This window comes from Heptranchias perlo, chromosome 10 (assembly GCF_035084215.1).
Source record: "Heptranchias perlo isolate sHepPer1 chromosome 10, sHepPer1.hap1, whole genome shotgun sequence".
Classification (NCBI taxonomy): Eukaryota; Metazoa; Chordata; class Chondrichthyes; order Hexanchiformes; family Hexanchidae; genus Heptranchias; species Heptranchias perlo.
In genome coordinates this window covers 32,473,364-32,499,680 of record NC_090334.1, presented here as the reverse complement: position 1 = coordinate 32,499,680, position 26,317 = coordinate 32,473,364, and the positions used below count along the sequence as shown (strand labels likewise).

Genomic DNA, 26,317 nt, shown 5'->3' with positions numbered 1-26,317 from the left:
CGTCCCAATAATGCTTTACAGCCAATGGATTACTTTGAAGTACAATCACTGCTTTGTAGACAAACGCAGGAAGTCTCACAAGCAGCAAGCGAGTGAGTAAAATATTTAGAAATATTTTAATCTTTTTGTAGTTTGAGAATAAAGAATTATTTTTATTTTTCATCAGTGCTTAAAATGGTAACTTTAAGCATACTACACCATTTTGAAAAGTTCATAAACATCCAGCTATTTAGTCTCACTTTCAAGCATATTCTCCCGAAAAACCTCTACCTTGCTCCCTCTCTTCCGCACCTCAAAAAGTTTCTTTAAACCTACCTCCTTGATCTCATCATCAGTCACCACTCCGAAACATCTCCTATCATGCTTGGTGTCTTTCTTTTTTACGTCTTTGAAGAGATTAGGACTTTTTATTGCTACAAAAGTGCAAGTTATTGGGACTTAGATAGGATTCCTGTTCCTGATCGCTGTCTAGTGTTTCCTGCTGGCAAAGGTGTATGTGTGGATCATGGGTGAGGACGGGATCAGACTTGGCTGTTAAACAACCTGCAGATTCTCACTGTAGATGAAGAATGGCCATTTACTCAAGTACTCATCAACTAGTGGCACCCATGGAACCATACCACAGGATATTCAGAAAAGGAAGGGAGAAAAGTGAGGGCAAAGAATTATGTAATGGTAACATAATATTTATTCACTTCATGACACAGTGATGTGGAGATGCCGGTGATGGACTGGGGTTGACAATTGTAAACAATTTTACAACACCAAGTTATAGTCCAACTATTTTATTTGAAAATCACAAGCTTTCGGAGGCTTCCTCCTTCCTCAGGTGAATGTGGAAATGAAATCCTCGAACCTATCGCATTTATAAATCACAGAACAATACCTGGTGATTACAGATAGTCTTTCCAACTGCCTGTTGCCAAGGCAATCAAAGTGTTCAGACAGAGAGGTGTTACCTACAGGGCCACCGAATATACAAACACAAAAAAAAAGAGAGAGAGAGAGAGGCAGAAACATCCGGAAGGAAGAGAAAGACAGCAAATGACCCGTTATATTAAAAACAGATAACTTTTGTTCGCTGGTGGGGTTACGTGTGGCGTGACATGAACCCAAGATCCCGGTTGAGGCTGTCCTCATGGGTGCGGAACTTGGCTATCAATTTCTGCTCGACGATTTTGCGTTGTCGTGTGTCTCGAAGGCCGCCTTGGAGTACGCTTACCCGAAGGTCGGTGGCTGAATGTCCTTGACTGCTGAAGTGTTCCCCGACTGGGAGGGAACCCTCCTGTCTGGCGATTGTTGCGCGGTGTCCGTTCCTCCGTTGTCGCAGCGTTTGATACAGTGGCATTGGTGCAGAGTTGAACACTGAAATAAGTTCCTGGCAGTAAACGCACAAGAATTAAACTTGTTTATGGCATATGGGCACATCAAGCCATGTTAGCACTTTGAATTCAAGCTATTTAAAAGCAACTTTGTAAATTTTCTGACCAAGCCAACACAACGTCTTGCTGGTGTTAGGGTAAGTTAGTTTGTGTACAACTATGTCCAACGTATTAAATTTGTGCTCTTTGCATGGGCTACTCATAGGCACAACCACTGACAAAATGATGGTAGGTGCACTGAAGACCTGCTCACATACCTTCGCTCACTGTACTCAAGCTAATCATTCTTGAAAATAAATTTGGATAAAATTATCTGATTCAGTAGTTCTGAACTTTTTCACATTGGACCCCACCAAAAATGACACTCCGTTTCTTGCACTAACAAAACTGTTGTCCATAGTAATTGAGTAAAATGAAAAATTTAACATTTATTTATAGTACTTGTTCATTGTTTTCTTTTTTGGCTCCCAGGCCTATTGGTGCAGATAGGTGTGTGAAACTGGTCCCTGATAACAGTTTGATATTTCTCAAATGACAATTGAGGAACTGCAGGCATGAATGAGCCTGTATCCAATCTTTTTGTAGCTTGGAACATTAGAGCAATATTGTGCTTTTTGCATTCAGATACCTTTTGTTGTATTTTTATGGACTTGTACTGCTTTCAATGAGAAGGAAAAGCCATGATGAGTATTGTAATTTGGCTTTCAGGTTGGAGCAGCACTGAGGCCTGCATTCTCCCCTGACACCCCACCTGATGTTACTGCTAAGGCATGTCAAGTAAGTGCTTCTTTATTTTATAGGACTAGAGTGTCATTCGCCATTCTTTTATTAAATGGAGTTATTAAATTAACTTTTCAGCAGGGTGGATGTTCAACAGAAGCATCATGTGATCTTTCTGCACTCTTAATATAGTGGCGGGAAAATTTTGATCTTAACTCAACATATAATCTTATCACTGTCTAGCACTGCATACTTAACCCTTATTATGCCATGATAGAGATTTCAGCTGGATGTGATTGAATTACCATTTCTGCGAGAGAGAAAATTCATCCAGCAGTGGATCTCAATTTTGCTGAAAAACTACATTAAAAGTTGTTATGGTTAACTCTCCCAATGGTTCATTTGGTAAAACCAGCACATTTACAGACCTGAAGGTCATACAATCAATTCCCAGTCTGTGCTGATTTTGCTGATCTCAGGCATGGTGACAGGTGCTGCAGTTGGCCACAGTGTCCCCTGGATTAGGAAAATTAGTCAGGATTCCCTGCCCAATTTCTGTCCAGTGACCTTTACAGACAAGTGCATATGTATATGGACAGGATCAGGATGGTCCACCAGCAGTTATTGGTCACAGCCACTTGAATGAGAAAGTAATTGTTGAACCATACTTCATCATGTGTCGATGCCTTCAGGCAAAGAGGGGAATTTTTTAAAAATGTTGAGCTGCACATAGAAACATAGTAATCATCTTAGTTTTGTGATTTGATTGGCTGAAAGAACGGTCTTTGGACTTGCCAAATGGACTGTGATGGCTTGAAAGGCTTATTTTTTTCAAGAACATGTAAAAATGGTAGGTTTCAACCTGAAACCTCATTTAACTGACTTGCTAGCCTCCATTCCCCAGTACTTTACAGTGGAATCCATTTCTGCTATACTTGGAAATGTTACATGTTCTGAATTAGATTAATTTAGGAACTTCGTCTTTTTTCTCTGGTGAGAAGGTTTCCAGAACCTTGAAGTACGTGATCAACTGACACCTCAGTGTTAAATGTGTGGCATCCTCAATTGGGTTGGAAAGTTTCAAACTGTGTCATCAAATTGAAGATTTCTCACTTAAATTCTGCATTAGGTTTGCAGTGCCTGGATTGGAAGTGGAGTTGTGAGTGACTTAAATGATCTTCGAAGAGTTCATCAACTGCTAGCAACATCCTTGAGCAAAGTTCAAGCTGGGAATGAAGCACAGAATCAGCTGTACAATGAGAGTACCTCAACAATGGAGACTGTAGCTGTTCTGAAAGCATGGGCAGAAGTACGTGATGCTTCATACAAGCTCAAATATGCAGTGTGATTAATTTAGCCAGATTAAAATTATTTTCTCTCCTTTTAAAAATTATATCTTTATCCAACTTTGTGCTTCTGGTCTCTCACAGCATGGTGATCATATCAAATACATAGCATTCAGTATTGAAGACTTCTTCATCTAGGTAGTCAACTCAACCTGAACTGAAATAGATTTTACTAATAAAAGGGAGGAACTTTGTACAAATGCATTGTAGTACATGTGGGATTCCAGATTAGTTTTGGGTAGCTGTGCCAGTTATGCACATTCTTGCCCCAGTCTTAATTCTACACACCACAACCTGTTCATTGTGTGTGTGTACGGGTAGTGCCTCAATTATTAGCACCTCGATTAAATAGCAATTTTTAAACGCTGTTGTTCTTAAACTACAATAGTGGACCTCCCACCACATTGCTCACAAGAATTTGAAGATAGAACGTTATATGAGGATGTGGAAATGGTGGGTATTGATGGGAAGTTAGAGCATATGGTTTTTGGGTCTTGGTTTTGTGATGATTTGGGAGGTAGTGTCGGAGGAGTTTAGGGGACTGGAGCAATGAATGGTAATGAGGGCAGTGTTGAGTAGTTTGGAGAGAGTCATGAGTTGTTGCCAAGTGAAGTATCAAAGAGTCGGTGCAGAGCAGTGAAGGGATAGAGAAAGATCAGTTCTGTGGGTAGTGATTGAGGGAAATTGGGTTAATGAGTAGTCACAGTGAATGGCATGGGTAGTGATAATTCATTTGGAGAAATCTGTAATTGGGGAGGGAGCAGTTAGTATTTGGGGACGATGGGGGTAATGAGTTGTTTAGGAGGGTCAAGAATACTGGGGGCAGAGAATAGTTGGGAGTGAAGATTAAATGGCTAGTGTGTATTTAGAGGTCAGTCGGTAGTTGAAAGTGAATATCTTGGGGGTGGGCAGTAAGTACTGGGGAAATAGTATTTGGTGTGGTCAGGGGCATTGGTGGGCTCGGGGGTACAGAGAAGCATATAGAGGCAGAGTATAGAATGGCTGTTGTGCTAAATATAAATACAGAGGAGTAGACTTGAGTAGAAATTAGTACTTACATGGGGAACAGTGAAGATAAGCAGAAATAAACAAGAGAAAAAAATGGGGAGGAAGGAAACCAGATGGAAATAAGGAATGGAATGTGTGCGGGCCTGAAGTTAACAGATGCAGTCATGTAGAGAGCTCCAAACCAAGGAGTGGAATTTAGTTTACAAATGAGATTAGTTAAATTATAGTATAGAAATGTAATGCAATAACATACGAAAGGGTATTTATTGTCAATGGCTGCAGATCCAAACCAGGATGTAACTGTAAGGCAAGAAAGACATAAGTAGGACCAAAATAATAGATTGGAAAAAAGCTAATTTTGAGAGGGATGAGAATGGTACTAGGGAAGGTGAACTGGGGGGGAAAAATTGACAGACAGAGATCAGAGATAGAACAACAGTGGGAAATATTTAAAATGGTCATCAGTATAGTTCAGGAGAAATATATTTTGTTTTTTTTAAAAAAGAGGAGTCAATAATGAAACACCATGGATGAATGAAGAGATCAGGGTAAAATTAAAACTAAAAAAAAGGCATAGACTAAGTACATTAAAAAAAAGAGGGTCACAAAAGGGGATACGAAGAGGTTTGGAAGGATGTCAAAAAAATAATTTGGCAAGTAAAGAGGAACAATGAAATTATATCATCAAGGAATATAAAAAGAAATAGTTAAGTATTCTACAGACACATAAATAACAAAAGAAAAATCAGGATAGGGATAGGGCCACTAGGGGATGCACAAGATAAACTCACAGGTAATGACAACGAAATGGCAGAAATATTGAATAGTTATTTTTCCTCTGTATTTACCAGAGAGACTAACAAGGTGGTATAACATTAGAAGAGGAGATCAAAAAAAATACAAAGACATTTAAGATAGAAAGGGGGGAGATAATTGATAAACTAATCAAACTTAGAGAGGATAAAACTCCTGGTCCGGATGGATTGTATCCGTGCATATTAAAAAGTTAAGGAAGAGATAGCAGAGACACTATTACATATATATAAAAATTCATTAGAAAGGGAAATAGTGCCAAAGGACTGGTGGGCAGTTGTAATGTTATTCCTATAATTTAAAAGGGAGATTGAACAAGTCCTGGGAGCTATAGACCAGTTAGCTTAATGTCAGTGGTAGGAAAGATAATGGAATCTTTACTCAAAGATGTAATGGGAAAAACATCTAGAAATCAAAAATGCAATAGAGTAGTCAACACAGATTTCAGAAGCGAAAGTCATGCTTGACCAACCTTATTGAATTCCTTGAAGAAGTAACGAAGAGTAGACAAGAGTAATGCAGTAGATATAATATATTTGGATTTTCAAAAGGCCTGTGATAAGATACAGCATTGTAGACTTGTGACTAATGTCAGAGCATGTGGAGTTAGGGGACAGGTAGCAGAACGGATAAGAAGCTGGTTACAAAACAGAAAACAGAGAGTAGGAGTTAAAAGTTGCTACTCAGACTGCCAAAAGGTGGGAAGTGGTGTTCCACAAGGATCGGCACTGGGACCACTGTTGTTCACAATTTACATCAATGATTTGGACTCGGGAATCGGAAGTACAATTTCAAAATTTGCGAACGACACGAAATTGGGGGGTGTGGTGAATACAAAGGAAGAATGCATCAAAATGCATTAATTGAATGAACTTGCAGAATGAGCGTGTAATTGGCAAATAAATTTCAATATCGATAAGTGTGAGGTGGTGCATTTTGGTAGGAAGAATAAGGAGGCCACCTATTGCTTGGGTAAGAGTCCAAATGGGATGGAGGAGCAAAGGGATCTTGGGGTACAGATACACAAATCATTAAAAGTAGTGATGCAGATTAATAAGTATATTAAAAAAAGGCAAACCGAGCACTGGGGTTGATTTCCAGAAGGATAGAATTGAACAGCAGAGAAGTTATGTTAAACTTGTATAGAACCTTGGTTAGACCACACTTGTACTGTGCATAGTTCTGGTCTCCAAATTATAAAAAGGAGATAAAGGCATTGGAGAAGGTGCAAAAAAGTTTCACAAGGATGATACCAGAACCGAGAGGATATACTTATAAGGAAAATCTAAACCGGCTGAGGCTTTTTTTTCTAGTAAAGGGAAGGCTGAGCAGTGACATGATGGAGGTCTTTAAGATAATGAAAGGGTTTGATGGGGTAGATGTAGAGAAAATATTTCCACTTGTGGAGGAGTCCAAAACTAGAGGTCATAAATATAAGATAGTCACTAATAAATCCAGTAAGGAATTCAGGAGAAACTTCTTTACCCAAAGAGTGATAAGAATGTGGAACGCGCTACCACAAGGAGTAGTTGAGGCAAATAGCATAGATGCTTTTAAGGGGAAGCTTGATAAGCACATGAAGGAGAAAGGAATAGAAGGGTATGTTGATCTGGTTAGATGAAGTGGAGAGGGAGGAGACTCGTATGGAACATAAACACTGGCATCGACCAGTTGGGCCTAATGGCCTGTTTCTGTGCTGTAGGCTCGATGTAACTCTGTTAGCACTGTTGTCATTTATAATGGACTTCTGAACAATGCCATTCATCTTGTAATCCCATTTTTTTTGTGTGAAAAGACAGGCAATACAATATTCACCTTTGATTTGTCTCAATGTATTGTCTAAATAGTTTCATCCTTAATGGAATATGTAAGATTACTGACCTTCAATATATCTTCAAGAAGATTATTACCCACCAAAATAAGTTCTGTTTATTTGCTTACCATTTCTATATTTCCTGCCAGGTTTACATAGTAACAGTAGAAAGGCAAAAAGTTTGTGCACCAAGACAGAAGCAGTTCTTGAAGGTTGCAGGCTCTGTCACTGATGGCTTTAGGGATACAATTACTACAGCAGATGGTCTTCTCAATTTGGTCCAGTCAGAACTGGGAACACTGAGTAAACTCTGGCTGGCTGCACTACAGGACTATGCCCTTCTCACCTTGTCTCCGGAATATGCGGATCAGCTTCCAGCTGGAGGTAAGGATGTTGACCCTCATGAATATTTAATTTGAATTTACATACGAAAGTTTCTCCTTCGTTTCTTTATTCGCGTATACCAACATGGCTGATGGCTGACCCAACTGAGGTTCAGAGACTTGGGCTGCTCTGGAGCAACATTCAATGCCCAGAATGTGCAAGTTAATGGTGATGCAACCTGCGTTTTAAAATGTAAACTCTCAATAGACAACAGCAGCTATTTTAGTCGTTGAAGTTACATGACGTATAACTTTGAAAACCCTCTATCACAGCGCCACCTACAGTCGTAACAGATACTCCAGTTATATGTTGATACATTGAAAGTACATTTTCCCATTGATAAAGTCTGACACTGGAGTTTTCGTTGTATTTTGAGTTGGAACGTTGTGACTCACTCAGCATTTTTTAAATTTATAACACGTGTATCTTGAGAGAATAACTGTTTTTCTCCAAATACTATCTTCAGCTGAGAGAGTAGACAAGGCCTTCCCTAAATTCACCAATGCCATTCCGAGGCTGACTGCTAAGAAGTGCATGAAAGCAATGACGAGATGGTTTTCCCTCCTTGTGGGGAAGTGCTTGTCTTCTGCTTATTGCTTTGCCTCTGCTCAATGCTTTGCTAAAGCAGTGTCAGTTGGATAGTGAAATCACGGTGAGTAAAGGATGCAGGCATAATGCTATGTCTTCCCACTCTAATGCGCCACAAGTTAGTGTTTCAGTGGGCTGCATCTCTGCAGCATCTTCCTATTTTGGCTTTAACTATAAAGTGTAAATCTTAGGATTTGAAAATGTGGCCTTCAATAAAATTGAGAAATACTAAAGCTAAAATCCTATTATGCTGTTGAGGGGGAGTGCCTTATTTTAAATGTACCTCAGCTCCCAACTTTATCCTTAGCCACAATTTAATATTCCTCTAAATTTGCCATTGCATTTATTTTTTTCTCATATATTCTTACCTGAAAGCACTGACTCACAACAGTGCTTTGATGCCTGTCCAATTGACAATTCTTGATATGGGTGCTTAGATGGTGCGTATCACTGAGCTACTCAACTGTGAATGTGTTTCAGCAAAATCCAGTCCTCGTCCTAAATCCACAGCATGGGCTGTTGGATAATGATCTGGAGCATGAATTGTAGCTGATTTTCCCCCTTTTTGGTCCAGGAGCATGAGGCTAACTGTAACGCCCCTACCTCTGTCTCCGCTGAAATCTGCGGACAGAGACTAAGGATAAAACCTCAGGACCTTCCTCTCTGCATGACTCATTACTGGATAGTGAGTACCTCTGCCACCTGAGTCATCAGAGGAGTCCTTTTGTATTCGTTTGTAAAAATAGGTTAAAGTTTCCCCTAATGGGTAAATGTGCCATATGATCTTGTACTGTGCCGTAAAAAACAGAAGATCTTGGTTCTGATTTTTACTTTCTGCTAAGTTAGTTGATCTCAACTGGGACAGCATCTGGGCTATTATAATTGGCTTGAGCACTCTGGGTTGGAATGGGGGTGGTGGGGTTGGGTTATCAGTAACGTTTCCCTCTGCTTATTCCTTTTTCGTGACTTATGCTAGAAATATGTGGCTGTCTGGTGAGAACGGGATCAGGCTCATTTGTGATGGCTTTGTCAGTTCAATAGCATGCTGACGTTGTCATGACTCGCCTGAAGAATAGCCACATGATGGATTCCAGAGGATTGTTAAGAGTCAGCACTTTCTGGTGACGTGAAGAGGAACATTGATTTAAGTTTACTTTGTTTAAATTATCAAATCTCTTTATATAGTAACTATTAGCTTATATTGCTGTTGGATAATGCTTGCAGGATTGTTGAAATTTGTAAATATCAGTAATTCTGTTTAAAACCATAATGTCCAGTTTGTGAGTTAGCTGGTCTGAGCTGGATTGTGAATAGTTGTTCTAAAATTGGCCTTCAGCACCATGCGTTTACAAAGAAGAAAATCATCCATAGTGTATATGTGTAGCTATCCATTAAAGATAGGTTCAGGCTTGCTGTGATCTCCTTGGTTAAAGCTGACATGAATAAATAGCCACTTGGATCAGGTATAGGAGTCCATTCAATATTCATGGAATAGTAAAGTTAGCAAGGAGCAACTGATATGGAGAGGGCAGAAAATTGTGAAGAAAAGAGGCAGAAATATCGCTGCAGTATTTAATTTGCTCCAAATAAAGTGGGTAATAAATTTCTCTGTCGTATTAATATTTAAGGATCTGTTTTGTTTCCTAATTGGCTTATCTAAAAGTGGCTGACTGTTTCCTATTGAAGTTGGTTTTAAGTTGCTTTGATTCAATTTACTAGTAGTAATGATGCTTCATTATTTTGTTTCCTGTATGGCATTAATAGTGTTTGTTTGAAACAATAGATGATGAAAGAATGTCCCAACACACATTCCAGTGGTGACTAAGGTGTCCACTCAGAACAGGGACTGAAACTGGGGTCTTCATGGTTTGAAGGTCTGATTGTCATGTCTTACAGTGAACTTATCTACTGAGTTATCGGAGAAGCTAAGATTTCTTTTTAGGAACACTAGTTCTATTCGTAATATGAAATTCTTGTGAAGATAGATAAATTGGAACTTATCTAATCAGGTTTCCTTTGTATGAAGTTTTTCCTCGGACCAGGAATCCTGAGAACTTTAACCTCATTAAAGTTGTCATAGAACTCTGATGTTTAATGTGTTTTATCTTCCTTGGCTAGGTGGTGCATTCTATACCTCAGAGACCATAGAAGGTGCAAGGTCACATTATTATAATTCTTGGGCTCCGATTCTTCATGCCACAGCATTGTGGCTGAACAGTACAGGTTTCATAGTAATTGACCCAGATGAAGGCTCTTCTCGTCTATCCAGACCTGTAACCCCAACAATGCTGGGTCATGAATCCACTTTGGCAAATGCAGTGAAGTCTCCAGAGGATGTCAACACTGATAGATTCCATCTCATTCTGGGTTAGTAAAGCAATGTTTTTCTCTGTAATGGGAATAATGGGTACATTTCATATATTTACGTGCATATTATATTTAGAAAAAAGCCTCTAGGCAGCATAAATCTGGGCATGGATTTCTTATTGCAGGACTATTTGCATAGTTTCTTATTAGCATAACATTTTATGAAGAAAATATTAATATATTACAGTTACTTAAAATAGTTAATGAAACTGAAGCTAACTAAGCAACTTGACATAATATTTCCTTGGATGTAATTGAGAAGTTTTTCAGAGAAAAATCTGCAACAATACAAAAGTGTTAAAAACTGCAGAAATGTAGAACTTAATAGCTGGGTTTAGCCATGCTGATGTATTTGCAATATTGTCAACAACAATCTATGTATATATTACACCTTTTAATGTAGGAAAACATCCCACTGTGTTTCACAGAGGTGTAAGGAAAATGGATGCCGAGCCAAAGAAAGACAAATTGAGAGGAGTGACCAAAAGCTTAGTTAGAAGTGGGTTTTAAGGAGAGTTGGAAGGATGAGAGGGAGCTGGAGAGACAGGATTAGGGAGGGAATTTCAGAGAGTGGAACGTAGGCAACAAATGGTGAGGTGAAATTGGGGATGCACAAAAGGCCAGAATCAGAAGAATGGACAGCTAAGGGAGTACTGGAGGAAGTTAGAGATGGGGAGGGATGAGGCCACGGAGGGATTTAGAAATAAAGACAAGAATTTTAAATCTAGGATATTGGGAATCAGGAACCAACATAGATCAGTGAGAAAGTGGGCCTTGGTGCTGGACAAGATACAAGCAACACAGTTTAGAGGAGCTGGAGTTTATAGAGGATGGAAGGCCAGCAAGGATGGGTTTGGAAGCGACCAAGGCATGTATGATGAGGAGTTTATTGGGAATGGAGTTTTGGGAGCAGGAGGTAGGCCTCCCGGACAAGATGTGTTTGGAGAAGAGATGGGAGAGAAATTTGGCTCCAGGGCTTGAGTAGGAGAGTGAAGTTTGGCATAGCAGGAAAAGGGAACGGAATAAGCTGCTGAACAGATGGTCTGTATTTTGGTGACGAAGAAATCCATAACTCCTTGCATTTGTTGTGTGAGGTGACAGCAGAAGGGGCAGGAGAGAAGAGCCATAAGGAGTAGTGGGCTGCTTTGGCAGAGTGAGGCCCAGTAGAGCTTGATGTAGTCAAGTTAGATCTGACAATGGATCACTATGCCAGTTATGCAGCAAGTATGTTCATGTTTATGCACCTCTGACCTGGGAAAGCAATCATGTGGCATACCAGAGGGAACAATAGGGTTGGGTGAAGTTTTGCTGGGGATGAAAGTAGAAGCGAGGAAATGGCTGCAGATATATCATGGCAAAGGCTAAGCAGATGGGAGTTTGAAAGGGCAGTTGTCAGCAACTTGGGGGGAGATTTTTTTTCCCCCTGTTTTGTCCTATCCCTTGTGTGGAGAAAAAAATACACCAATGCAGCAGTTATAAAAATTCCTTCATTCCAAAAATTCCAGTTACTGAATCCTACAAAATAATGCTGTTCGTACTTAAATTGCATTTTATTGTCTATTTTGAATCAGACTCTCTGATAAATGATGGTTCTCAAAATCTGTTTCAGTACCAGAAATTTGTAGGAATAGATTTTTTGATTGTATCAGATGGTGCAGATGTTTCCTTCTCCTGACCCATTGTCTCACCGCCCACGCCCCCCCCCTTCCAAAAAAAAAGCATAGACAACTTGTTGGGTTGTGGTCACTGGGTACCCTCTGGTACCTCACTCAAACAGCTATTATTCATCTGTGAGCTTTTAACAGTGAGTGTCAGCAGATTACTCAGTCATGGGTGGGTGGTGGGTTGCTGATACTATCCTCATGTAACAGCTGCACACATGCACTTCCAGCGGGAACCACTGGATATCAATCAGGAATGGGAATCCTGGCTGATTGTGCTCCCTGAACCAATGGTGTGAGGCCCAATGTCGTGTCTCTGAGGCCAGTTAATTCAGCAGAAAACTGAGGGTTTCCTGGCTTGTACAGCTCAGTTGCCCACCGCTTAAACTTGCTGAGCCGTGATGTGTTCCTAAGCTAGTTTCAAATGCATCTTTAGTTCCCCTGGTGATTCAGTAAATTTATCCAATTAATGGTAGCAGTTTTTGCGTAGCAGATGCCCAGCAGAAGAGAGGAAGGAAAAAATTGACAAGAAAAGGAGATTTCCATACCGTTAAAGGAGATATCCATTACCGTGTATCAGTTACGGCAGTTCTCCACTGATATAAATTAATTGTTCAGCTCACAGCCCTTTATCTCATTTCATGAATTAATTTGAGGAAAGCTTCTGCACAAAATGATCCCATATTGCTTTTGGCCAAGAAGTGGAAAGTACAAGAACAGGGGAGAAGCAGTAGAAGTGCAGTTATTCCCTTTTATAACATTTAGGATTATGTGGTAATCCAGGAAAGAAAGGTGAACAAAATTCAATGCATATTTTGACTTCAGTTTGGAAAATCACAACTGATTTGTTTTAAAATGAACAGAGTGGTAGTTTTGCCAGTCAGGTTGAAGAAGGTTAGGTTAAGGAGTTAAGAAAATATTATGTGCTGTTGTACTGCTTTAATTACAGGAATCAGTGTCGAGTTTCTGTGTTCACCACGACCGGATGCACCAATGGAAAGCATCGTAGCCTGTTTAAATGCTCTGCAGTCACTGCTGGACGTTCTTTGGCCACGTTGCAAAATAGGAAGTGATCAGGTATTGCATGAAAACAAATTCTATTAAGTTTTTGTTAACTTCCTTGTTGTCCTTTTTTCCCCAGAGAGAATGGACCTGTTACTTTATGGAGTTTGTTAACCATTTTCAGTTTGACTTCAGTAAATTAACACGCTTTCACCTCTCCCCAGTGAACTATTGAGACTGGTGAGTGGTAAGCTGGCTAATCTCCATTTGGGAAACATTAGCAATTCTCGAATAGGCCTCAGCATTCTGAGCTAGAAAGGGGGATAATATTTGCTTTACTTTCTACTCCTGATTGCTCTTCATTTATCCCTGTGGAAAGTGCAAGAGCATGAATGTCTGAGGAGGATAGGTTCCAGCTGAGTTATAATGGTGTAAACAGTCCTCCAACCTGCAATTTCCAGGCTTACAAATGAAAATTCAGGTAATGTACTGGAGGGTTACTAGCACCACATTTGGGAGATCTTGGAATGAGAAAGGAATAGTTTAGGCAATACATTGTGTTTAATGGATAACAGATATGCAATGCCAAATACTGCCACTAGTGAGGTTGACCAGATAACTCACAAGCAAGCTTTAAGATGTTACATTGGACTGTCTAAACAAATATGATAAATGGCTTTTCTCACCAAACTTCAGGTTGATTGCCATTCTGCATGCTGTCGTCATATGTGTCTCACTTCAGTTAATGATGCTTTAATCAGATTTCACGTGGCTTTGTTTCTTGCTGCTTTTGAAATTGCATTGGAAGCATTCTATCTGCGCATCTGTACACAGTAACAGTTTGATAGCTTTAAAAATCTATATTTTGTTATCCTGCTCTTTATTTGCTATTTGCTCTTTACAGTAGACACGTTGTAAAGTTAAAGAATCTGGTTTACTCTTTCAGCTAAAATATAAGTTAAACAGACAAATAATAGTTTGCATTCAGACGTTATGTTCAGTTGTAGAGAATTCTAACCTTTTTTTCCTTTCTCTCTCTTAATTTTCCTCTACTCATGCCACTCCTATCTTTCTCCAGTACCTCAACCAAGTGGTAGTCTTCATGCATGAGAATTACCAGTGGGTGTTTGACCATGGGGCTGTCATAGCTGAACCCAACCCTTTTCTCACCCAGTATCCACATTCGTCCACTTAGAGCAAAGGTAACTGGATAGCGATCACGAACGTGAACCATGGAGGATTTATCTGTTTCGTCCACCTTGGATGTCGAGGTCAACTGTACTGCTCTCACTAGTTCAGATTGACTAACTTAGATCCGCGACCTCTCAAAGGTGTTTGGCTAAGTAGCACTCCATGTGGTGCATCTGCCTACAGAGCCATTGGGAACATTTTTAATTGCATTCTTTTACTGTATTTGGTACGCTTGACCTTACTTTATCACTCTTCCTTCAGCTCTTGCGATCAAATTTGGGATGTATAAGTGGAATTTTATGCATTACTCAGTGTGTGACTGCACATTATTAAACTTACAGATCAGAGTCCCCGTTGCAGTTAAATTTAGACATCTCAATGCTTGCATTCTCTTGACCCACATTTTCTGAGCTTAGTTATTTTTGTACTTTATATTGATCTAGGATAGGTATGCACAGAAAAACACTGGTTTAAGTTCTATATTTGGTATTTTGATTGACACTTATGTTCACCTTCACCACTAGATAGAAACTTTTTTTTTTAAAAAGGCTATGGAGTCCCCCTGTGGGTTCAGTTAAATAAACCATAAGGTATGGTACTGAGTCTTACAGACTGCAAAGGTTCTGTGCTTAGCTGATTGATCTAGGCCAGGACAGTGCTGTTGACTGCAGGCTTGGGAAGAAGGTTAAATTGGGATGTGGTTTCTCCAGTGAACCTCTGCTTGAAGAATGCGTACATTAACATCTGGTAACAACTGGATTGGGATCAACTGTGACTCTTTCTACCCACCCACCCCTTCCCTGACTCCACTCCCAAATCACTCAGTAGCCTGTCAGTACTTATGATTTAAACTCGTGCATGAAGAATAGTTATTGGAGCAAGGTTGTGAAGAGACAACCTAGTTTGTGTCAGTGCCTTCAAGAAAGGAGGTACAAGGGGAGAAAATTTGGGTGTGGGCAATGAATTTGATATCAAGAAGCGAAGACTCTAAATAGATATCTTATACTATGCATCCGACCCAAAATAAATTGCAAAATATCCGACTGAGTACAGAGATTTGAGTGGTTTGTCTTTTGGAAGAAAGTTAGTGGGTTCCTTTGAAATTAAGATTGATTTCTTGGGACATTCAACAGTAACACGTCAACCTATCTAGTTATCTGGAGAAAATAAGCCCAGTGCCGATTAAATGCCCTGGGTTCCTGATGCGTTACTGTCGAGGTCAAACATCTTATATTAAATATAACAAATATACAAATACGTCACAAGTGTTAATATTTGTCAAGCTCAAAATGTTTGCTACTTCAATGAATAGCAGGCAACCAAAGCCACTCAGCAACATTACTCAAACAGTAAAAGATTTTTCTTCACTTTGTGCCGGTAGGTTTATAGTTTGTTTGCCTGTGCGTGCTTTCCTTATCCCATTTGGACTACTTTTGAATTATTTAAATCGGTCTTTCAATACAATGCGAAAGGGGGAGATTTTTCTGTTGTCCACTTATCTATTTCTTTGACTAGCATCAATTCGAATTCCCTTTTTTTTTCTCTATTGCAGGAGCTTGGAGTGGAATTGCTGAATGTGCTGCATCGATTGATACTGACACGCGAGTCCCCATTCATCCAACTGGCTGTAATTGACGTCGTTGAACAGATTATACGTGCAGCCCAGGAGCATGTGAAAGAAAAACGGAGGAGTGCAGAAGGTGAGCATTCATAGACTACATTTAATTGATAAAGAAGTTAATAAATTTTGTTCAGTGTAAAATTTATCAAACCCTTTACTTCAAAACTGTTTATTTTGTTGTGGGTGGGCAGCAGTTCAGTGTAGCAATGCATTGGCTTACAAATGGGGTGTGGCGCTGAAGGTTTGAGCCCTTTATTCCCCACATGAAAAGATGTTGGATATTAATTTTAGCTAGGCATTTGAGACAATGAAGGGAAGCAAAACATTTCTACACAGCAGAAGAGGTCAAAATTGTTGGAAACGTCAACATGGGGCACTCAAGCCGCTGTCCAGTAATCTGTTGCAAATTAAGGATCAGGAAGTCGTACAAAAATAGGGATTTTTTTTCTCCTTTTTGGAGGAAAATTGAGAATACTTAGTAATTGGCAAAGTACTTATTTTATGGAAAATGGTGCCTTTTCTGTGATAGTGTACAAAAATGACAACTTAATTGATTCCCTCCAAATTGAGGCTTCTCAACTGAGACCCAGCAATATCTCTGTGTAACTGTCATCTTGCACAGTTAATTTCCCACAGACAAATGCCTTGTCACATCGATGCAATCGATCTTGAGTGCTACCTACTTGTATTTATTTTGTTACCTATTAATATTTTCAAGCTACTTCTGTGAGAGACTAATAGGTTACTAATTGTTAGAGGAAGGTTACGCATTAATGCAGCCTAAATAAATAATTCTACAATTTTAATTTTAATATATGCTTTAAAGCTAGGAGAGCTCTGAATTGGCTGAAATATAAAACTTTTCTTTATTAACAATATGCTTCAAAAAGCAGAAATTCCGCCCTCTCTGCTCTTTTCCACCCCCACCCAATTTTTCCCCCTTCTTTCCTGAAGGCAGTGAGTCAAGCTCGGACAAGCAGCTGTTTTTCATTAATGAGCCTGGATCTTGGGAGGGGAGGGGAATGGAGGAGAGAAAAGGACTGGGTGAGCTCAATCCTGTTGTCACTCACTGCCAATATACATTTTGAAGCTTGATTACTGGGGGGATCAGAAATGGCAATCCTGGCAGATTTTATCTTTTCCCACTCGCCAGCTTGCAGACATATGCCATTTATAGTGCTCCTGGTTCATCCTGACTGTGTTCAGCTAACTTGGCACAGACTAGGGATCGAGCCTGGAACTTCTTGGTCTAAGTGGCTCAGACCATGTCTTACAGTGCACTCAACCATCAAGCTATTAGGAGAAGCTTCCTACTTTTTTTGGTTTTATGTCAAAGTTCTGAAGAAATTTGGTAAAGTCTTAATTTGTTTAGTTTTTAAAATTTATGTCTAATTACCTCTGTGTTTAGTTGATGATGGTGCTGCTGAGAAAGAGATACTACCAGAATTTGGAGAGGGCAGAGACACAGGTGGACTGGTACCAGGAAAATCCCTTGTCTTCGCAACACTAGAGTTGTCCCTCTCCATTCTTGTCCGTCAGCTTCCACAATTAAACCCTAAACTTGTGGGTGCTCCTATTTGCAATGCTGGAAAACCTCAGCTGTTGTCCGAGGATGGCGCTAAATTAGTAGCATCTGCCCTAGGAATTCTCTCTGAACTCACTTCAGTGTGCTCTCCCACAGGTAAGTTGTGCACATTTTACAAAACTAATTTATATTTGCCCATTTGAATTTCGGTAATTTTGTTTTCAAGGTGTTGATTTTTAAGTCTGTTGTATAAAGGTCTGTATTTGAAGTCTTAAGAATATTTATTTTAATTTGCAATTATTCCCTGGGCAAAGCCCACTTTGACTTTGCTAATGTTGCAGACTGACTCGGTTGCACTCAGCTGGAATTCCTGAGACTTGTGAAAATTGAATTTTTTTAAATCTCAGTTTTTTAATTAAATGGACAATTATAATGCATGTGAAGCCACAAAAACTACTTCAATTGCCATTATGTGGTTCACTTGAGGGAAATAACTGCTAATGGACTCTAATGAGCAGCATTTGCTGAGAAATCTATTACTTTTCACTCTGAACTGTATTGGAGGGAAATTATTCAACTAAGAGATCTGACCGAAAGTTTCTGATTCAACTGTAGTAGAAATTAAAGCCTTTTGCAATGAAGTTTAAAAACTTTTTGGGCTAATTTACAAACCGAACGCGCTCTCTGGTTCAAGTGGAGATATCTCAAACTAAGCTGAATGCGACATCTGCATGAATAACTCAACGACCTGACTGAGCAGATTTATTTCATTGCAGCAGATGATCAAGTAACATCTGTTGCACTGTGTGGCTAAGAATATGGGCTAAGAAGAAACTTTATGGTTTATGTATGTTTTGGAGGAGAAGGAAACAATTTACTTTATTGAAAGGAAATTCAACTCACTGAACTGCCAGACTTGAATGGGAGGCCTCTGATTGGCCATGAATCCCCTGTACTCATGCCCTGAATGAAACGTTACAAACATCCAGCGGCCTTTCTGGCCCTATTTTTTTTACATACAAAAGATTGGATTCCAAGGAGCCTTAACAACAACTACTTGTGCTTTTAATGTTAAAAGAAAATTCATGGAGCTTCACATGTAGACATAAAGAAAAGGGATATTGAGCCGAGAAAGGAGGAATTGGGAGGGGAGACAGTAAGCTTGATCAAAGAAATGGATTTTGAGAAGTTTTTTTTAAGGAGATAGATGTGAAGAGGTTTAAGGAGTTAATTCCCAAGAGTAGGACCGAGATAGAGGTGAAGAGGTCAGGGAGGTAATTCCAGAGAATAGGACCGAGGTGGATGAAGACTGACCAACCAACAATATTAGAACGAAGCGATATGGGTGCATAGAAGCCCAAAGTCAGAGGAACGGAGTATTTAGGATTTGGGGATATAGGGCTGGAGGAGATTGCAACAATAGGGTGGAGAAGTTTGAAGACAAAGGCAAGGATTTAAAATTAAATGTGTTAGGGGATGGAATATTGAGGGAAATGTTGGAGGGGTAGAGCTGGGAGTCATCAGTATACATGTGAAAGCTCACCTTGCGCTTGGAGATGCTGAGGAGCAGCATATCATGAGGAAAAGAAAGAAGCAAATGATGGATTTTTAGGTGACTATTAAGGTGAGGGTACAAGGGAAGGTAGAGAAGCAATTGCTGGAGATGTGCTGGCCATGTTCAGATAAGTTGGATTTGAAATGAGAGACCACACCCATGTAGCTGGGCAGTGGCCATCTTTTTCCTAGCAAAGCACCAGATCTGTCTGAGCATTTGTTCCCCAAATGGTGAGAATTTGTTGGGGTGAAATCTGATGTTTAGAAGAGCAAGACTGTATATATCTATATTTAAAAGAGGTGCCAGGTCCTTATAACCACTCCAACGTGTATAAATTTGTAAATGAATATTTGTAAGTAAACTTAATCAGCTTCTCCAGTGCCTTCCTCCATGTCTCTAATTTCAGGCTGGCAAAGCAAAGGTATCCTCAGAATGTCATTCTGATTCTCTCCTACGTGGGATGAGAAGTTCCAGAGTAGAATGTCTGGGGCTGCTGTGCTGCATAATTCCCTTCTGGTTTCCTGACTTTGTTTACCATTGAGTTTTGACCAATGGCAGGGGCACCAATCAAGCAGAATGCTTTGTCCTGAATGATGTAAAACTTCTTGAGCATTGTTGTTCCATTACCCATCTAAGCAAGTGATGACTATTCCATCTTGCTCCTGACTGGAACCTTGCAGATGGTGGAGAGGCTTTGAGGGGTCAGGGAGTGAGCCACTTGTTGTAGGATACCTAGCCGTTGCCATTGGCTTGTAATCACAGTGGTGATATGGCTGGTCCAGTTCAGTTCAGCTTCTGGACAATGTTGATGGTGGGGAAACTTGATGGCAGTGGTGTCACTGAAGCTCAGGGGGAAGGTCAGTGGTTATTGCCTTGCAATTAAGTTGCACCAATGTTACTCGTTAGCCCAAGCCTGGATATTGTCCAGTTCCTACTTTAGGCTGACAAAGGCAACTCCATTATCAGAAGGATTATGAATGGAGCTGAACACTGGAATCATTAGCGTACAGCCCCCCTCCTGACCTTGTGTAAAGGGAAAGTCATTGATCTCGCAGCCAAAAATGGTTAGGCTAAGAACACTGCCTTGAGGAACTCCTGGAGTGGTCCTTGGGCTGTAATAATTGGCCTCCAACAAACATGATCATCTTCTTGCATGTCTGGTATGACTCTAGCCACTTGGTGTTTTTTTCCTTTGACTTCAGTTTAGCTACGGCTCCTTGGTGCCATACTTGTTTGAATGCTGTCTTTTTGTCAAGAGCAGCGACTCTTTTCTGTCCTCAAGCATTCAGCTTTTGTACCCATGTCTGAATCAAGGTTCTGATCAGGCCTGGAGCTGAGTGGATCTGACACAACCCAAATGGAGTGTTGGTGAGCAGGTTATTTAGGACTATGTGCTGCTTGATGGCATTATTAATAACTCCTTCCATTGCTTTGCTGGGAGGAGGCTATTAGAACAGTAACAGACTGGGTTAAATTTATCCTGTTTTTTGTGGATTGAATGTACATTTGGCAATTTTCCACATTGTTGGGTAGATGCCTGTGTAATAGCAGCACTGGAACAGCTTAGCTGGGGGAAGGGGTGGCTAGTCATGGTGAGCAAGTTTTTAGGATTTACAGCTTGGAATTTGTCAAAGCCCATAGCTTTTGCTTTGTCCAGTGCACTCAGTCGCTTATTAATGTCAAGAGGAGTGAACTGAATTGGCTGGACACTGGCATCTGCAGTTAGTTTTCTCAATGTGAGACTGCATGGTGAGTGCTAAATGTCGTAAACTAGATTGGTCTAAGTACACATAAATTGTTTGCTCACTTGGAACGAGTGTTGGGCCCTGGTTACTGGTGTGGGAAGAGATGATTGAACAGGTGTTCCATCTGCAACATGGCAAAGTGCCAGGAGAAGGGCAGCTAGAAGGATGTCATGCTTTTTTCTGGAAAGGGTGGGGGTGGGGGGGAAAGAGTGCTTGGTGGTGGATTAATAAGCATGTCCCTTAATAGGACTGAACAAAACAAAGGATGTTAGGGGGCAGGATTAAGAACAGATAGAAGTCAAGAATGCTCACACTTGTTGGAAAGGAGTTAATGGATCATGGTTTTATTAGCAGGTATTTGGCCCCTTTTGAAGTTAAGTTAGCAAAGCAAACTCGTGTTGAAATTTTGATCAGGTCACCATATAGTCTGCTATTTACTTTGAACAATGTATTAGAGAAATAACATTCAACAGTACTTTGCAGGTAAAATTCTCTCATTCTGTACATAATTGGGATTTCAAAAATATGACACTGGCTTTAAGCAAGTTGGGAAGCAACAAGTTAATTATTTAACCCATATAAACATTGGAATTTCAAGTAGAACACTGTTCGTTTCTGTACTGATATTAATTGACAATGACGTACTGGTGTTGTAAAAACCCAGCTTTTTATATAGACCAGAGGGTTCCACATTTGATTCCCAGTTAGCTAATCTGAGCTGTAGATAAGGTGGGGCACTACAATGAGCCTCATAACTCTTATGTCGATGAATAAATCAACCAAGATTCCTACTTTTGATTATCAGCTGGCTCCTGCTGGTAAGTCTACAACAAGATCAGACTCAATTATGATGTTTTCTGCAACTGAATAGCCTGCTGACACTTATTGCCTTTGGGGGAGGTAGCTAAAGATTGCCAGCATCCATGAAACAGTGTTCCAGCAAAAGCTAATGCCTTCAGAAAGGAAGGAAAGAAAATTGGAGGAATGAGAAAGAAACAAATAATATCATTGAAGTCAGACGGAAGAGTGCAGAAACGATTTACTAGGATGCTACCGGGACTTGATGGTTTGACTTATAGGGAGAGGTTGGATAGACTGAGACTTTTTTCCCTGGAGAGTAGGAGGTTTAGGGGTGATCTTCTAGAAGTCTATAAAATAATGAGGGGCATAGATAAGGTAGACAGTCAAAATCTTTTCCCAAAGGTAAGAGAGTCTATAACGAGGGGGCATAGATTTAAGGTGAGAGGGGAGAGATACAAAAGGGTCCAGAGGGGCAATGTTTTCACTCAAAGGGTGGTGAGTGTCTGGAACGAGCTGCCAGAGGCAGTAGTAGAGGCGGGTACAATTTTGTCTTTTAAAAAGCATTTGGACAGTTACATGGGTAAGATGGGTATAGAGGGATATGGGCCAAGTGCAGGCAATTGGGACTAGCTTAGTGGTATAAACTGGGCGACATGGACATGTTGGGCCGAAGGGCCTGTTTCCATGTTGTAAACTTCTATGATTCTATGAATTAATTGATCTCAGTTGAACAAGGGCGGGAGGTGCTACACTTGGCCCAAGACCCTGAGATAGCAAGGAAAAAAATGAGCCAAGAATCTTGCTGCTAATCATGATCCAGCTGGAAAGCTCACAACTCACATTGTATACCTGCCTCATAAACACCCCTCCAACTTTGATTCCATTTCAGTCCTCTCACTTTATTGTATCCTCTATTCTTAAGAATGGGGGAAGTCTGTTTCATAGATGTCCTGGAACTGACGTCTACATCATTTTGTGATCAAGAAACAGGATTTTTGTGGACTGGACCACATCAGTTTTTTTTCCTGAGCTGAAATGCTTCGCTTTAATTTGAAAGTCTGACTGAGAACTGAAAACTCACAAACGAATATAAACATGTTATACTGTCCGAATCTCTGTCCTTAGATCTTAAGACCATCTGTCAGGCTTCCATCTGTATTGATGGTAAAGTAAACTCTGATTCTGTAGATTGCTGAGAAGATTTGAATATTCAGATACAATAGTGTGAAATAGTGCATTTGTACATGATGTGCAAATTTACATCTGAACAATTGAAGTTCCCTTGAGTGGAGCAGCATATTGGAGATCCAACAACTGATGCTGTGGATTGGTTCGATGTGGGACCACAGCCATCAGTTGCCATTTCTGAGTTGTTAATCTGAACAGTGCTATTTTGGAAAGGGGCTGAATGAAGGCTCCTCAACACCTTCCCAATCTTCCTTCTGCTGCACATCACCAAGCAGCCAACACTGGGGAAAAGCTTGGGAGAAACTACTATCCTCCATAACCTCAGTTAATGCATGGTGTTTGGTGGTTGATCAATGTTTTTAAAGCAAAATGTAAGGAAAATCAGAATTAAAAATTGCAGTTGCTTTGCCTTTAATCTTTCATAGGCCTTCATTCCTATTTCCCCATTTCAATTACTGTAATATTTGTGCTTGAAATTGTTATTTTTTTCAATATTGAACATCAGTACTGCTCAAAGGTCACATCATCCTTGGTGTGAGAGATCTGTTGTATTTGATTTTGAATTACTGACATTGCCAGTTAATCATTGGACCTGAATGCTTGCAGCTCGAGGGGAAAAATGGTTACAATATTTACCAATGACTCTGCAAATCTTGTAACAGGAATAGTTTCTATTTTTATGCAAAGCCCTATAAACCATAATATTTACATAATGGACATTTGTTCATGAAATATGACAAAAGAAATACAACCTTAATGTCTAGTTGTGTTAATATTTATGGACAACTTAACATGGGAAATTTTTGTGTCTGTATAATGTGTAGGGTGTTTTTAAATGTAATAACTTTCTCTGTTCATTTAGCCACTTTAAAGTTGTAATTGCTAACAGAATAAACTGTTAATTTTGGTTGATTTACCAAAAAAGATAAAACTGAGATTGTTTGCAAATAACTAGGTTCTGTAGTATAACTTGTATTCGACTTTTGCTTGGATTAGGTTAGTTTGCAGTTAATAGAAATTCTAAAAGTAATGACTGTCACTTTTTTTTACTAATAATCGATTGAGATTACTTTGACATCTAGGATTTCATTGTGATATCTAATTTGGCTTGCTCTTGAGTCATTTACATAACCCAGAATAATAAGAACCCATTTAACTCTCGGCTCTTTGACAGATGCCGAGGACAAAATGTGACAAAAGAATGTTTGATGTACAGCTAGTAGTTAATTTATTACGCTTGCCTTTATGCTGTCAAGGATAAGGAAACTGTTAAATCACGATCAGAATAATAACTTGGTTTAGGACAAACTGTATTCAATTTGCCATCGCATAATTTAGTTCACAATTACAGTATCAAAATCTTCGCTGGATTTAACTTAATCCAGCAAATCAACAATGATCAGCTTTCAAGATTATCGTACATGCTTGGCAGCGTTATCCTTCTGCAGTTTAAGTAACAAAAAACAGGTAGCAATTGTGCCTTATCTGTTCAAATTTATATGTTGAATGACACAAATATAAAAATACACAACCTATTGCTCAAGTTGCAGTCTAACTGGCTTATGAAAACCGATTCCAGCCCCTGGAGTACATTCTCAGCAAACTGCCTGGCTCATCGACAGTCCCCCTCTTCTAAATTTAGCCAATGTCTTGCGTGTACAAAGTTATGCTATACTTTTAAGTTACTGCAACCATGATTAAACTCCTCTCGGAAACGATCAAACAATTATGTACAGGTTCCTTTTTGATCCTTTCAAACTTTAAAAAAATCTACTTGAAAACAGTAACCTAAAATACACAAGAAGTTTCCTTCGTCCCATCTTCTTCAGCTTACCAGAATTGAAAACATCACAGTTGGCATTCTGGCCCATTAAAACTTTTCTTCAATTTATATAAATATACTTTTAAAGAAATAAGCATCAAATACATTTATTATCAAAAAATCTGTGTTCTCAATGTTTGTTGTTAAGAAGGATCTTTATCTAATTGTCCTTGGTTATCAAGAAGTTTCCAGGGTCAACAAAGTGGTCAGGTTTCAAGATCTTGTCAGCAAAATATTTATGAAGTTTACTCTCGTCAGGTTAGCAACAGCTTCTTTCCTATACACTTCATTTTGTTCACTATAAACTGAAATAATCTACCTGTTGAAGATTGTGTTGTAGGTGGATTTTGTATCTATTAAAGTTATGAATGCGCTACGTTTAATAATCAAGGGACACTTTTAATTATATATTTTAAAATTCCCTATACCTTTCTTCTGACGAATGAGCTACAAATCCACAGGTGCAGTCAGCAGCTCGATACCTCATCTAAGTTCGCAGTCTTCATGTATGAGCTTTGGCACTGAGCGTTGGGCTATTCAACCATTACCAAATAATGATCGGAAACAGGAACTATAATGGGAATCTGAAAGCCAGCCAATAATGTAGAGACTTGTCTCTCTCCTCCCTGGGTTTGTGTGGGGGAACTAAGTTAATGGAGTTTGATCAATGTGATATGAGCCTGATGAGAAAATTACAATGTATTTCATTTTTGCAGGAGTCAACCTGACATCACCTGAATCAACTCTTTTGAATCATTGGTGTTGATGGTGTCCCAGATCATCTTGCTCATCCAGCAGATCCATCTGCAAACAAGGAAATCTGAGATTTAGTTATAACCACAGCAAGATAGCTTGTGAATTATCTGATAAATTAAAACCTAGTTTATGATTTTACACAAGTGGTGTATTATTAGTAGCAGTTATGAAACTCTGTTTTAAGTAATTAATATCTTAAAGCAACAACTACCCCTCCAGTATAGAGTGTAACTTAATATATAGGAGCGATTTTTAATAGCTGGCGACCATGATGGAAGTCAAAGAACTTTAAGAATATTTTTGTTATGAAACAAATTAAGAACTGCATATCAAGTTATTTACTCTTCTGTGTGGACAATCCCTGTAAATAATATCATACTCCCAGTGACCCCACCTCCCCAAATAAATATTAATGTGCTCCTGGGGTCTCTGTATATTATACCTTCAAAAAACTTTCAATTACCCAAAACAAAACTGCAGCAAATATGTTTCATTTGCATTCAGCAACAGAAATTCTGTTCTAATAAGCCAATAAAAATACAGAGAAGTTCAGAAACCTGACCAGCAGAAATCTGATGACCTCGCGAACCCCTTGGATCCATGGACCCTTGTTTGAAAACTTACGTTGTGAATTGACTATGCCAATTCTATACCAAAGTGAAGCAGCAAGAAGTTGATCCGTGCTTGCAATGCATGTTGTTTGATAGTCTTATTGGAAGATGCAGTGTATAAACTCCATCAATGTAATATGGAACCTACTTTTTAAGCAGTTCATTGGCATCAGAAGGCTGCTATGTCGTAGAGGACATGGGTTCCCATATGTAACCTCATATAAGGAGGTCTTGACTGTACCTTGTTAATGTCAGCTTGGCCTAGTAGTTTCACTTTCATCTTTGAGTCAGAAGATTGTGGATTCGAGCCGCACTTGCAGGACCTGAGCACATAATCGAGGCTGACACTCCATGGCAACACTGACATAATGTTACATTGCCAGAGGTGCCACCTTTCAAATGAGGAGTTAAACAATGA

At 39.5% G+C, this 26,317-nt stretch overlaps 1 protein-coding gene and 1 long non-coding RNA gene across 6 annotated transcripts in view; one reads left to right on the top strand and one right to left on the bottom strand.

The window, feature by feature from the left end:
* Positions 1-26,317, top strand: part of heatr5a (HEAT repeat containing 5a) — a 97,894-nt gene that overhangs the window by 63,817 nt on the left and 7,760 nt on the right. For 4 of the 5 annotated variants that reach the window (XM_067991412.1, XM_067991411.1, XM_067991413.1 and 1 more), the window contains 7 exons: positions 2,091-2,159; positions 3,232-3,411; positions 7,232-7,466; positions 10,173-10,421; positions 13,032-13,159; positions 15,828-15,975; positions 17,305-17,577. In XM_067991412.1, coding sequence (XP_067847513.1) covers positions 2,091-2,159; positions 3,232-3,411; positions 7,232-7,466; positions 10,173-10,421; positions 13,032-13,159; positions 15,828-15,975; positions 17,305-17,577 — 1,282 coding nt within the window. Of the gene's footprint in view, positions 1-2,090; positions 2,160-3,231; positions 3,412-7,231; positions 7,467-10,172; positions 10,422-13,031; positions 13,160-15,827; positions 15,976-17,304; positions 17,578-22,444; positions 23,088-26,317 lie in introns of those variants that run through there. The other variant, XM_067991415.1, reaches the window with a different exon arrangement.
* LOC137326384 (uncharacterized) lies at positions 960-25,353 on the bottom strand. The gene is made up of 3 exons (XR_010964189.1): positions 25,267-25,353; positions 13,771-13,908; positions 960-1,378 (listed from the first exon to the last, which is right to left on the bottom strand). It is a non-coding gene; the product is annotated as an uncharacterized lncRNA (long non-coding RNA).